This window comes from Cynara cardunculus (genome assembly GCF_001531365.2).
Source record: "Cynara cardunculus var. scolymus isolate 2C chromosome LG 12, CcrdV1, whole genome shotgun sequence".
NCBI classification, from domain to species: domain Eukaryota; kingdom Viridiplantae; phylum Streptophyta; class Magnoliopsida; order Asterales; family Asteraceae; genus Cynara; species Cynara cardunculus.
The window spans coordinates 4,614,638-4,629,853 of record NC_037539.1 but is presented as its reverse complement, the minus strand read 5'-3'; the positions used below and the strand labels follow the sequence as shown (position 1 = coordinate 4,629,853).

At 29.6% G+C, this 15,216-nt stretch overlaps 1 protein-coding gene across 1 annotated transcript; it reads right to left on the bottom strand.

The window, feature by feature from the left end:
• Positions 1 to 548: 548 nt before the first annotated feature.
• On the bottom strand, positions 549 to 987 carry LOC112523481. Its single transcript, XM_025133102.1, has one exon. The coding sequence runs from the start codon at positions 813 to 815 to the stop codon at positions 690 to 692; it is 126 nt and encodes a 41-aa protein (XP_024988870.1). The 5' UTR covers positions 816 to 987; the 3' UTR covers positions 549 to 689.
• Between the last annotated feature and the right edge of the window lie 14,229 nt (positions 988 to 15,216).

The window sequence follows — 15,216 nt, the reverse complement described above, 5'->3', positions numbered from 1 at the left end:
ATTACAAAAAGAATCATAAATAAACAGTAACATTTTATTCAATTGCTATAAAATGTCTAACAAAAGCGAAATAGCTTCGATAACTATCCTAAACAGTTGGAAATAAAAAGAACATTTTGATTTTTTTAAACAAATAAAACACGATTTATAAAGCAATCATAGTTATTATCATACTCACCATCATTTCTTTAATATCTAAACTACCTTTTTACAAAAAAAAAAAAAAAAAACAAATCAAGAAAATCGTGTGAATCTAAACAGATAAAATCAAATTATTTTGTGATGATGACGATTGATAAATAAGTCATTCAAAATTAAACATTTCCCAAAAAAGAATGTACTAATTGTTGCAATTTCAATGAAACGGAACAGGGGTATGTTTTATAGGCGTTTGATTTACGGAACCATAATATTTAGTCTTCGTGACAATTATACCACATTTTTTTCTTAAAAACCGTAGAAATCAAACTACATTTTGCAAGAAGAAGTTCTACAAAAAAATATCGTGAGTGGAGTTTGATATTCAGAAATCAAATAAGACAGGAAAAGAAATAAAGAAACGACACCAGTCTAATATACATTGAAGGCCGTTAGAGGCGAATATGTCGGGTTACAAACATGTGAAGCTCTTGAGCCATATATCTCATCTATCTACAAACTACTTTAAAGAAGAAATGTAAAAGAATCCATCAATCATGGTAACAAAGAAGCATCACCACACATCTCCTTATGATGTAAAGCCTTGCCTTTTGCTCTTTAAGGATTCCTCCAAGTCTACTTGACACCCTTCTCTTTGATCTTCCCATCATCTTCATTTCGATCCGATGCCTTTTAGTCTCTCGAGATCAAAACCGACCCCAGAAGTCGGTGTTTGAGAACGGGGTTGATTATGATGCTACTTGTGAGAAGAAGAATGAAGGTTGAGATGGGATTAGTGGTGTTCTTGAAGTGGGATTAAGTTGAAGAATAGAATGGGAGAGAAGGGTAGATGGGTTTGTTTATATAGAGGATTATTGAGAAAGGGGTTTTTAAGGGGGTGGGGGTCCATTGCTTATTACTCACTCCACACTTTCTTTTGTGTGGTTCACTTCCACTTGGGCGTGTGCAATTTTATTTTTAATTTTTATTTTAATTTTATATAAAAAAAAATTATATTACTTTTTTCAACATGTTTTATAAGTTTATTATTATTATCATTAATTATATTACTTTTTTCAAGCTAATTTTCATGATAAATTATTTTCCAAAACATTTATTTTGAGAAATCTGACTTTTAAAAGGCTTTTACTAATTTAAGACCATCTTGAACGGCTATTCTATTTTAGAGATTTGAGAATAGAATAGCTGTTTTTTTTAAAATACTATAGTTGTTGAAGATACTCTAAATGACCAATTTTCATACTCTTTCATATTAGATAACCAATTTTCAAATCCTTATTTTGAAAAAGCACATCAAATTTTGGAATTTTACTTTTGATCCTACATTTAGGGGATGTTTGGGATTGTTTATTTAAAACGACTTATGTTTTTTTTTTTAACTGCTTATCAACTTATATAGTAGTAAACTGGAGTTTTATAAAAAGTGTTTGAATTAGCTTGTGGTTGTAACACACCGGATAAGCTGATAAAATAGATAGATATACTCTTTTATTTTCTCATCCAAACACTAAAACCCCTTATTACCGGTACCACACCGGAATAAGTAAATAAGTTAAAAGAAAATAACTCATGAAAAACTCTTTATTACCGATGCCAAACCGGTATAAGCATTTCATTTTTTTTCCATCCAAACAATAAACATTTCTTATTATCAATATCACATTGAAATAAGTTAATAAACACTTTAAATAAGCAATCTCAAACACCCCTTAATTTAATAACATGAATCTGATTATGAGATAATATTAAATAAAAAAAATCGAAAGTTGATTTTTTTTAAAAGATTAAAAACAAGGTTGGTTATATTTATAAATTTATGTTATTATTATTATTAAATTGAACGATATTTCAAAGTCCACAATAATTGTATTAAAATATTCCAAATATAAAAAAAAATCAAATAACTTTCAAAATTATATACGAAATTAAACGTGACAAATTTTTTTTTGCTATACATTATATTTAAAATATATATACTTAAACACAAAATAAAGAATCTATAGACCCGTCATTATTGCTTATATTTTTAAAAAAATATCTATACGAAGATGAAAACTTACAAGAAAAAAAAAATACAAGATTTCTAACAAAATTATTTGGTTTATTATTAAGAAATAGTTAATATTATTTATTTTAAGACAAGATAACATGTATGTACGTGTGTGTATATATATATATATATATGTATATATATATATATATATATATGTATGTAACAATTGAAGGAGTATACATGTCATGTTCATATGATGGTAGGTGTGGGCATCACCCACAAACATGATGGGTCAAGCATGACCTCAATGAGGTAGCATCCACATATAATTTATGAGCCTTCTTCCTCAACTTGTTTATCTTGAGGTTATATATGCATATAATGAATGTAGTGTATACCATCTCTAGGACCCTTTTTTTAATTTTAAAAAATGTCATCGTATCTGAAGCTAAAAGTTAAATAACGTTAAGGATGAATTCGGATTGGTAACTGTTTGGGTAAAATTTAAAGACCAAACCCGATGTATAAACCTTTGTTAAAACCACTTGAACGAGATTTGTACGACTATTGTAGATCATTAAACTATGCGCCTGTTTTTGATTGAGCTACCCCTGAGTGGGTGTTTGGTTTGGAGGATTTGGTGGGGTTGGAACTGGATTTTGTTCTAATTTTAGGTTTGGTTTGGATTTGAAAACCTATGTGTCTCGATAAATTATTGTAACCAACAGATTTAGAAATCCCTTGGAGATGGTTGTCATTTCAAAGATCTCATTCTTATGGATTTCAATTCTTTCCATTGCATTCCCTACCCTGTCTCTTTTGTCAAATATACCATAATCTCTCCATTGTCTCGACATCTTGCCTTCTCCCACTACTAAAAAATTAGGTATTTCCGTCGGAAAATTATCGACGGATTCCAAAAAAGTAAAAAAAAATCAACTTTTAATGAATTCTGCCACAAATCCGTCACTGAATCTTAAAAAATATATAAAAACTTATTTTGATAACTTTTCTGAATGGATTTCCAATGGATTTGTGACGGATTTTTTTACTTATTTATTATTTTTAAAAACCGTCACAATTGGTCTAATCTTTATTATTTAAATTAATCAAGTCAAGAAATTTGGAAAATGTCAAAAAAAAAAAGTTTCCGACGCATTTTTGGCAACCCGATTTGTCGGGAAAAACAAATCCGTCTGAAATGCCACCGCAAATTGTGTTTTGCAGCGGTGGATTTCCCAACCGCTCAATCCATCGGAAGTCCGCCGAAAATTTGGCTTTCTGACGTATTTGGCCGTCGGAAAAACCCCATTTTTTAGTAGTGTCCATTCTCTTGAAGAAAAGCAGAATAACGTTTAAATTTCATTTCAATCTAACAACCAAAACAAGATTTATAAATAATGGAATTCAATCCCATTTCAAATCCTAAAAACCACATACACCATCTTTCCATTAAATCAAAATCCCTAAAAGGCATTTCGTGAAACCAAACACCACGTAAGCGTATTTTCTTTCATTTTGCTAACCAAACAAGTCATAATAATTGAGTCAACAAAACCTGGCATTCTAATTCCATCACATTCTTTTGAAATCTTGCTAACCAAGAGACCCCCCATGCCTTTTGTTATCTTCAGTGAATTATAACCACTGGAATAGGTTATGTTGATCAATAATAGTGTTTGTCGAAGTCATATGTTCACATGATTGGGATATGTGTAGGACGTGTTTACATGATTTAATTTTGTTGGGACAAACCTTTTGGAACACGAGTCATTGTGTGGTCCTTCACAAAACCCTGTTTTTTTTTGTCGTGTGTAATAGTAAGAATTATACAGATAATAGTCATTTCATCTGATATCTTATAATATAAACGACCCCTACTCGTACATGCACATGTTGCTATTCCATCTTTATGCCGTTGCCTTAACCACATAGATCTCGATAGCCTTGACAAGGTTTGTCATTATGTTCAATAATTCCGAATAATTTACATCAAAATTACATTTAAAAGCAAAAAGAAAGAATGTCAAGTATAGAAATGAAATAAAAAGGAGAATTATACGTTGTCAAATTCTTTAACACTATCGATCTCATTTTTAAACTTAAATAATCACTTCTTTACCTTATTTTCAAATTCAATTTTATTATTTTTAACTGTAATTAACTATGATGCATCTGTCAACTTATTCAACATATTCTCTAAAATAGAGAAAATAAAGAAAAAGAGTATGCGAAATTCTTCAAATTTGAGAACTCTTTCAAAATAATTATCGTAACTCCATGATAGATAAATAATTTTTTGTTGTATTTCTATTAATAAGAAACTTTAATACTGAGTGATTATAAAAGAAATAATATTTTATTACATATATAAAATATTTTATTAATTTAATTAATGATATTTAATCTTTAAAATAAATAATTTATGTAATTTTTCTTTGACATATCTGGAGTTTTGATTAATAATTGTGAAGAAATTTTGAAAATTCTAATTGAAGATACTCTTAGGGGTCGTTTACCAAACGCTTATTTGGGTAAGTGAACACCAAGTCATTTTACTTTACCGGATGAATATGGTAAGGATCAGGAATCTTATCCGGTTAGAGCGAGACAAAGACCAAGAGTCTTACCTGATAAGTGAAGGCGACGACTCTTACCACGGTAAGCGCTTACAGGGTAAATTGTTGTATACGATACCGTTTTAGTGGACTAAAATCTTATCCGCTAAGTAAATAATAGTGTTAAATTTACCAGTAAACGCTTATCGAGTAAGTGTTTGATAAACGACCCCTTGTTTGTCATAAATGCTCGTCATTGTATGACTCAAATGATATTAGATGGGTCCCATTCTATTAAATTCACTCCAAAATCTTCCTATCAAGATAAATACAACTATTTTTATTTTAAGGATGGTAAATGTTAAAAATATTAAATCGTTTTAATTTATTTTGATAATAAATTCTTAAACTTAACTTTTGTATATAATTCCTATTTAAGATTAGGGATGCATAAAAACCCGTCTTTTGTTTGGTTATTATGGGCCTGATCTTAATAATTAAAAAAAAGTCCTCTAAGAACCAATTTAGTCCTTATCTGAAAAATGGGACCGATATGAGGTTGACAACCCTAATCGCTTCCGATAAAATCGAATGTTTTTTTTCTCAAAAGGCAGTTGGTCTAACGATATGTGAGTCTTTGACCTTGTAGAACGTCAGGGGTTCAAACCTCATTAAAGGTGATGAAAGTGTGCGAGTTTATTTATTGCAGTTGCGATATATAAATATTACATATACATCAAATAAAAACGAATGTTCTTCATTTAAAAAATGTACAGAAAATTATTTGGATGTTTCCATGGAAGCCACAACGAGTCCGTCAACAAGCTTTAAAAGTAGGTGTTATAAGTAGTGTTTACCATATCCAATTCAATTCTTGACCAAATTGAACCAGGTGTCATCGTATTTCATCGTTTTTTAGAACCAATTAAAGCTAAAAAGATAGGACGACTTAAGACTTGAAGGACAATGTATTGCTAAACGTACTCTTTTATCTACTAATTTATTTCTCACATAATATTAAGACTTACTTTTTACATCCTCGTAATAATTTTACAAAAAAAAGATACACATAACATTACCCATAATAATAATAATAATAAGCTAATTTATGTCGTCTTTTATAAAAAAAAAAATTAATTTTCAGCATATAAATATAATTAATGTTAAATAAATAATTAGAATGGAGCCCTGTTACCCATAGATGTTGGACAACAATTACTGACTCGCATTTGAAAAAGATGGACAGTCAAATCCCAAATACTCTGCCAAAATTCCCATCAAAATGCGAGCCACACAGCCCTTAATTTCTTTTAAGTATATATATATATATATATATATATATATATATATATATATATATATATAACAAAACACATTATTTAATTAAATTTAAACGTTTGAATTTTCAAAAAGATCGGATTTTAATTGTAATTCCGATAACATTAAACAAATGAGCTTTTTTTTAAAGTTATTGAGGGTGTTTGGGATTGCTTATTTGAAATAACTTATATTTTTCTATAAAAGTACTTATCAATTTATTATAAGTCAGAAGAGTTTAACTTCTTTAAAAACTTCTTATTACCGATTTGGCACCGGTATAAGTTGTTTATCCAAACACTTAAAAGTGTTTATTACCGATGTCACACTGGAATAAGTCAATAAATTGTTTTTAAAATTATTTTATCAAAACGACCGATCCGTGTTTTATTTAAATAAAATCATCTCATCAGTTTCTTAACTGAGATGTACATCAAAGACTCACAAAGTTTTGTTTTATGTTTTACTAAAAACAAAAATTATGTTTTAATTCTATAAATAAACATAATAGACTTTAAATGTTTAATTTAATGAGTTTTATTATTAATGATATGAATTTTAGTCTAATTTCTTCTATGGAAATAACCTAGATATAGACAAAATAATATTACATCATATCTATACTATATTATAAGGTATTTGATAAAAAAAAACTTTTAAAAACCATTTTTATGCCTAAAGTACTGTTTATTAATGTATATTACTTAAAATTCAAAATTACAAGTAAATTATACGTAAATATAACTTATTAAAACTCCATTTTAAATTTGTGTAATTAATTACAGATAAACATAATCAAATATAGAATAAACATCTTATTTTAAATATAAAAAATATAAAACATAATTAGGATAATTATTAACATTTAAGATAATACTTAATTATTATCTTTATAAAAAAATATTATTAAACTGGAAATAAATTACTTCATTATCAAATTATAATAAAAAATCAAATTAAAAAAATTACACAAAAAACGAGAATTTTTAAATGTTGAATTTGATTCTAATATCAATATTTTTTTTCAAGTTTTATGTGATCCTTAAATTTATATTTTATTCAACATTTTTTTAAACCCATATAAAACCCTGTTCTAACAATGACAGAGACAACAAAATAAAAATATATTAAAAACGAGATATATCTCGCTACATTACGTGAGTACCCTTATAATGTAATATATATATATATATAAAATATATAATATGTAATTTAATAGAAATAAATAATAATTTAATTAAAAGAACTCTAAAATCAAAGCAATAAGCCACCATCATTGGTACTTGCTTTGCCTTGTGTTCCTCCCCATTAACTCAAAACCCTCATAGGTTTCCTTCAACACATATTTTGAAGCTTGCAATCCTTTTGAGATTTGTATATCTTCCCTTCAATATTTTTGGTTATTCTCCATTCACTTCACAAATTTCAAGTTTCTAATTAAATCAAACAAAACTCTATTTTTTATTTTATTAAAAAAAAACACTTGGTTCAACATATAAATAAAAAAATAAACCAGTATTTTGTTTGATCACTGAAAAACTACACGTATAGACTATAATTTTATCTGATTCAATTAGTATAAACTCTACTACTTCTAGATGTATCACAAGATCCAACTTTGTTCTCATTCGCTATGTTTTATGAAGCATAATAATGTGATTAATAATTATTTCTTTTTAAAACTGCTATACACATATCATTCTTCCAAAATTAAGGCACCATGTTCAGTCGACTACATTTTTCAAATTTAATTTTAAATTAATTATGAACACTTTTTCAAATAGTTGTCAATGAATCTCAAATTAATATTGGTTTAACAATGACGTGCAAGAAAGTGGAAACTCAGGCGAAGGTAGGTATAAAAAAATGTAATTCTTATTTCATCGTCATTTATCTTTAGTTTTCCTTTAACCGAACATAAATACGATCATGATATCATGTTATTTTATTGGTACAAAAATATATAACCTATATGAACGTAAAAATAAATTGTTTACCAAAAAATTTAATTAATAAAATCAATCACTTTATTTAGTAGGTTTCGTTGGGCCATTAAAATCATATTAGGTGATGGGCTGGTTTGATTATATGAAAGCCCAAGAACATTATTGGTCTTGTAAGGCCTTTCAAAAGAGGGATTGGAGTTTTAATAGAGATTTTGAAAAGAAAAGTGTTGGGCACATGTGATGTTTGAGGGGTTGTTTGGCGGTTGCTGAATGGTTTGGTGCAGAATGATTAAGTGGTCGTAATGATTAATAGGCTCTCATGATATAGTGCAAAATGAAATATAATTGTTTACAATGAAATCATAGCGCTGAATGGTTAAGGGAGGCCCAAGATACAAAATAATTCAGAGGGTTTTAGAACCATTAAGAGACAGACTTTTTTTTTTTGCTAAACAAGATTCACCTCTTAACGATTCATAAACTATTAAGAAGTAAACAAACAATCCATAAGTCTTTTTTTAATTAGAAGGAATAAAATTTGCAAGATCAAGTGTTCAAATAAAGTAGTTAAAGTTACAATGTATAAAAAAGTACAAAAACTAGTGAATAATTAAATAAGTCGATACCGTGTATGCAATTTCCAATATTGTGTACCATCCAGAAAACTAAAAGATGAATTAAAATGATCAGGATTAATTTGCACAAAAGTTGATTACCAACAACCTCTATTAATACCGCACGAAACCCGTCTTCAACGACATAAATTGCGAGTGAGGTTCACTCAACGACTGTGACTAATAAGGGAGACCTGAAATTGAACCCAACTTTCATCGCTTTACCAACCGAGCAAGAGATTTAGTTGATATTTTCAAATATTGTTTCGTACTATTGTTGTACCCAACTTCAAATTGATTAAATTTATAGTATTTATTTTGTGAGAGAGGGTGTTATTTAATTTAATTAAAAAATACAACAAAATGCATATAAAAGTGGAGTTTGGAGGAACAAAAAGACAAGAAGACAAGGCATAAGAAGACATATGGAGGTCACGGGTGACCACCACAACCCACCCAACGTGTTCCCCCTCCTTTGCTCCAAGACAAAATTTAACAAATATTAAAAAAAAGAAAATTTTAATTTTAATATCTAATTCTTAACTGATAAATTTATGATATTCAGATTTATCGTAATGTTTAATTATTGCACAAATGAGGAGTAGATATTAACAGGTCGTTTACTAACAAAAGTTATCATCCTTACTTATTTTATCAAATTCATGGAGGAATAAAAATCTCTTTATGACCACGAAGGTTCAAATGCGGTAACTCTGCGCTACCTGCAAAGCAGGTGGTCACCCTAAGATTAGTCAGCTCGCATAACGTGTTGGATATCCAGGTTAATAACCAAAAAGAATTATATAAACGTGTTTTTTTTATTTTGAGTAACTTATGGCAATTGTGTCATTTTTACTTCTTATAAATAACATGTCATGCATCTAACATCTTCAACGAAATTTAAGAACTTAAAAAAACATTAAAGAGCTAAACCCATGAAAGAAAAATATAACCTTAAAACCAAACATTATGATGAAGTATACAACAACAAGAACATTCGAAAGCGAACAATAGGAAAGAAATGTGTACCAAATATAACGACACCAAAAATTGTACAACCTCTCGTGAATAGTCTGTCATTTTCTCCATGAAAGAAGGGGTGTTTTCGGTCCTGTCGGTGCTTGATGGAACTTGGTTTAATATGAGAAATCTTGTTTGATATAGGAACAAATAAACCCACTTAATAACGACACCAAGAGGCTATTTACCAAACGATTATCGATGCACTTACCTTATTTGATTAACATGACAATGACTAGAATCTTACCGAGCAAGAGTTATCGCAAGGACCTATTGTCTCACCTGATAAGTGAGGGAGACGACACTCTTACTCAAAATTAATGCTTATCAGGTAAATTGTTATATAAAATGTCATTTGAATGGACAAATATCTTATCCAGTAAGGTAAATGAGAATATTAACTTTTATGAATAAATGCTTACCAGATAAGTTGTAGGGCCTAAATATTATTAATATATCTTAAATATCTAATCAACCATCTTGTTTAAATAATTATGATCCATTAAAACACATAAATAAATGATGGAAATATGATGGATGGTGTTTATAGATACAACTAATCAGTGAGCGTTGATATCAAAGTCAAAAGCCCTCTCCCCACACCCACGCCCCCGCCCCAAAGGTCCACAATTTAAAAAGTATATTATTATTTTATTATTATTAATAGAAAAATACTTAGGTAATATAGTGAGATACATCTCGATTTTAATGTTTTGTTTTATTATTTGTCTTTATTAATATTATAATACAGTTTTATGTGGTTTTGAAAAAACGGTAACATTTTTGTTTTTGAATAAAATATAAATTTTAAAATATCATAAATTTTTGAATAAAATATATCAATATTAATAATATTTATATAGTTTCTTTAATTCAATGTTTTTTTATTATAATTTAATTTAGGATTAATGACGATATAATTTATTTTTTTGTTTAATAATATAACTTTTAATAAAAATAATAATTAAATATTCTATTAAAACTCAATAATTATCCTTATTATATTTTAGATATTTTATATTTAAAATGAGATGTTTATTCTATATTTAATTATGTTTATCTGCGGTTAGTTATACAAATTCAAACATGGAGCTTTAATAAGTTGTATTTACATATAATTTAATTATAATCTTGAATTTTAAATAATATGCATCAATAAACAGAACTTTATACATAAAAATGTTTTTTAAAAGTTTTTATTAAATGCTTTATAATATAGTATAAATTATTTGGTAAAAAATAATAAAATTGAATTTTGCCTCATGGATGTATCATTATGCATAATTGAATTAGACAAAATATATCTTCTATGAAAAACTATACCACGTGTTTCCAAAACGTTTTTTTATTAAAAAAAAAGAGAGAGAGGAAAATAGAAGGAAATTAAAAAAAAAACATGTTTTTGAAATTTTTTAGGAGGAAAAATAAAGAAAATGAAAAATAAGTTTCCTCTAAAAAATTCCCTTTCAAATATAAGAGAAAATGGATGAAAAAGAAATAAATTAAAACCTTTTTAAAAATATTATCAAGATTACAAAAGTCAAAACTACCCGAACTTTCATTATAAATGACATATTTTTAAAAGGTATATTTATAAATTACATCTTTTTTTTTCCCTTTCTCGTATGTTCAGGAACATAAATAATTATTTTCTTTCTTTTTCCTTCTCTTTCAAGTTTCAAAAACGCAAATAAAAATTTATTTAAATTTTCTTTATTTTGAATCCCTTTTTTCCATCATTTTCTTTTCTTTTATCCCCAAATTCGAAAACACGACTTAAAGCTAATGAGGGTTGGGCTAAATATACTATTATATATTGATAAATACACACCCATGTACTAATTTCCTTTTTGCATGTATCAATATCAGAACTTACTTTTATATTTTATGATTTGATTTGATTCTGACATTAAATAGGGTTGGCGACGGACCCATAATTTTTTCAAATAATGACATTATTTGACTATAAGAAACAAAAATATAGAGATATATTTCATAAAATCATCATTAAAACTAAGAAAATGACACAAATGAGATTCAAACTTGGATCCGGGGTATAAGAAAAGTCTTGTCAACCTACTTTACTAAGAAAAACTTGTGTTCTTATTGTAGTTTCAAAATATATACGATGACAAATAACAAATTGATATTGTAGCACTTTTCACGACCCTATAATTTTTTATATCACGACAGGGTAACAAAACGATAGCACGTGCCACCACAAAAACCCTTGGGTCCATCCCTGAATGGAGTACACATAAAATTACCCAAAATAACAACAATTTAATCTATATAACTTTTAGGTTGTCGATTTTGGTTTTCTTTGAATGTGTATATATGCGATATATATTTTTTAAACATAAAATTAGGCTACCATAAAAAATAATCAATAACATTAACTTAGACATGTATAGTTTAAAAATTGATTTTGACTTTCAATGTAACCAGTTATTTGCCCTGGCTAATCATGTACTAAATTGTGTTCAAGGTTTACCATAAGATCAATCATTTCATAACTGTTTTTGAGTATTAGGATTAATTGATGTTTACTGGTCATCAAGCTATAGCTTAAATAAGTCGGAAGCAAAAAAGGGTGAATAACTACCTGTCTTTATTAATAAGTATAGAATTTTATTTCAAGTGTTGGCACGTACCATTTGACTACAAGAAACGGAAATATAGATGTTTTTCATAAAATTATAATTGTTCTGGTGGTTAGTTTCTTCCTTTTCATATGCGAGTTTGAGTTTTCTATCACAATTTTTTTCATAAACATGATAAATCTGAAATAAAAAGTTGAAAATTAGAAAAAGGACACAAGGGATTTGAACCCGCACATGGGATGGGAGAAAAGTCATGCAAGCCAACTCTACCAAGAGAAACTTATGTTATCATTGTAGTTTCAAAATATATACACCTGCACACAATAAAATGATAGGGTCGCACCTTTCACGTACCTAAACATTTTTTACATTATGACGGAGGAGCGAAGCGGTGTCCCTGACACCATATGCACTAGTGTGGCTCCGACCTCATTTGGACCCTAAATAGTATATTGGACACAAACTTACTGCACATCAATCTTGGTCCAGTACAAGCTACCCAACGTTACTGTTCATCTCTACTTGTTTCAAATATTTGTATACTAAATTGGATTCGAAAGAACTTAACTTAGGAAAAGGAGGATATAATCAAACATTGATGTAAATATTATGCAAATATACAACATCCACTGAAATCATGACATTATAGTAGTCATCTAAAAATCTAGTTTGATTGAAAGAAAACGCTAACAAATATGTTAAATGATAGTTTGCAAATTATGATCCTCTCCAATAGACTTAAAGGGTAAAATAGAGTTGAAGAACGCAAGTGAATTTTTCTTAAAAGAAACAACTACTGTACCACGAGGAAGGCATACGGTGGTCCTAAAAATTAATTAATATCGTACAATACTTGGATATATTTCTATTTATGGTTGGTTGAAAATAGGTGTGGTGTTCAATCACATCTCATTCATGATTGCATTTAAGGGAAAATGACATGTCAATTGCTTCATTCATATGATCCGATAGATTCATTATTCTACTTGTTTATGTTGTCTATGCAAGCCTTCATTTCTATAAATGTGATGGTCATATGGGAACCTGTTTTTTCTTGTAAAATGGTTAATTTTGACATAAATGGAATTGTTGCTGAATAATATAACATGTTCATCTGTAGAACTAGCTCGACAATATACAGATGAATGTGTTTGATGTTCTGTAGGTTGTTATTAAAATTTCATAATGGTTTTGATTGCTACTTAGAGGTTGAGACACTATAAATGACACACAAGTAGTTGGCATATGAGGTGTAGTGGATCAGACTATTGAATTTTATTTACGAGCATTTTAAGAATTCAAAAAGTGAAGTTTGTTCGTCCTAAGGGGGTGTTTGGCTTAGAGAATGGAATTTGATGGAAATAGAATCCATCAAAAGCAATTTAACTTTAAAGGAATTGTAATTGAATTTGATGGAATTTGACCACGTGTTTGGTTGGTAAAAATTGGAATGAAATCTCTCAAAATAATTGGAACAACTGTCTTTGTTTGGACCATCTCATTCATTGCCCCACCCACACCATATCACTACTATCGTTGTCACAACTATCACCCTACCCAAACCCTGGCCTCACCATTCCTGTCCCACTCATGCTTTATAGGTTGGGGTTTGTTGGGGGCAGGCAGGTTGGTGCAAGGCGGTGGTGGGTGGGGCCAGAGTGGGTAGTGGGTGGTAGCTGTGACGACTATAGTCGTAAGATGCTGATTAGTAGTGGATTGGAGTAGGGTAAGGTGGGCCGGGGTGGTAACTATGACAATGATAGTGGTCCGGTGGCGGGGGCCTGGGAGTGGTTTGATTTGACGACAACAATAGTGGCATGGTGGGTTAGGGTAAGGGTGGGGTGAGGAGAGTGGCTATGGTGAAGACGCCAATAGTAGTGGTTAGGGACGGGGTGATGGGGATAGGTGGTGGGGTGGTAGCCGTGACTACGAAAATGGTGGGATGGTGGTCGGGCGGCTGGGAGTGGTGGGCATGACGACAACAGTAATGGCATGGTGGTCAGTGATGGGTTGGGGTAAGGTGGGGTTGTGGTGAGTGGCGGTTGTGACGACGACAATAATGGTGTGGTGGTGAAGGTTAGATTAGGGACGTGGCGATAACAGTAGTAACATGGTCGTAGTAGGGATGTGTAGTGAGTGACTAGGGGTGGGTGGTGATGACAATAATAGTGGCATGGTGGTTAGTGGTGGGGTAGGGTGGTTGGCGGCGACAATAATGGTGGGGGGGGGTTAGAGGTGGGGTATGACGAACAATAGTAGCATGGTCGTGGTGGGTGGTGATGGAATTCAATTTTTTCAAATATGTCAAGGAATGATGAATTCATTAACTTGTGGAATTCAACGGGATTTGAAGGATTCCATTCATTTCAAGAAATGAACAAAACAAAGGAATTGAAATTTGGTCAAAAAAATTTGTCATTTCAATTCCATCAAATTTCTTTGAATTTCGTAAACTAAACGATCCCTAACTTTCAATCCTAAGATGGATCATATGACTTCTTAATACATTGTTTCTCAACAGATCAATGAACAAATAGAGACAACAAAAACCGACATCATAAACATATTAATGATGGAACTCTATTTATAAATACAAATATACGAGCATGATTTTGATTAAACTAATCATTCTTCCTATGAAAATACAAAAAAGGTATTTTGGAAAATAAACAATTTTGGACAAATTCTAAAACCGTAAACATAAAAAAAAAAAGCCATTTGAAGATTTTCATCTGAAATTACTAATTTCACAAAATGTTATTTTTAAAACAATCAATATTTGTAACATAAATTCATATACTATTTATTGTACAACTAAATACTAAAAAAATGGATGAAAGTTGAAACAAATGTTCAGCTAGTCGCTTTCTCTTATTGCAACGTCATCGAATGTTCAGCTAGAGGTTTTACATAATTACCCACACGGATCGCATCCGGGGGGCGATCCGTACATGGGTTCTAAGAAAAAAAATTTGTGGTTCCCACTTTTAGCCTAAAAAGAAGAGA

What these genes read in the sequence shown, in the direction of transcription:
- LOC112523481 (XM_025133102.1), bottom strand. Translation starts at nt 815, where the DNA reads ATGAAGATGATGGGAAGATCAAAGAGAAGGGTGTCAAGTAGACTTGGA.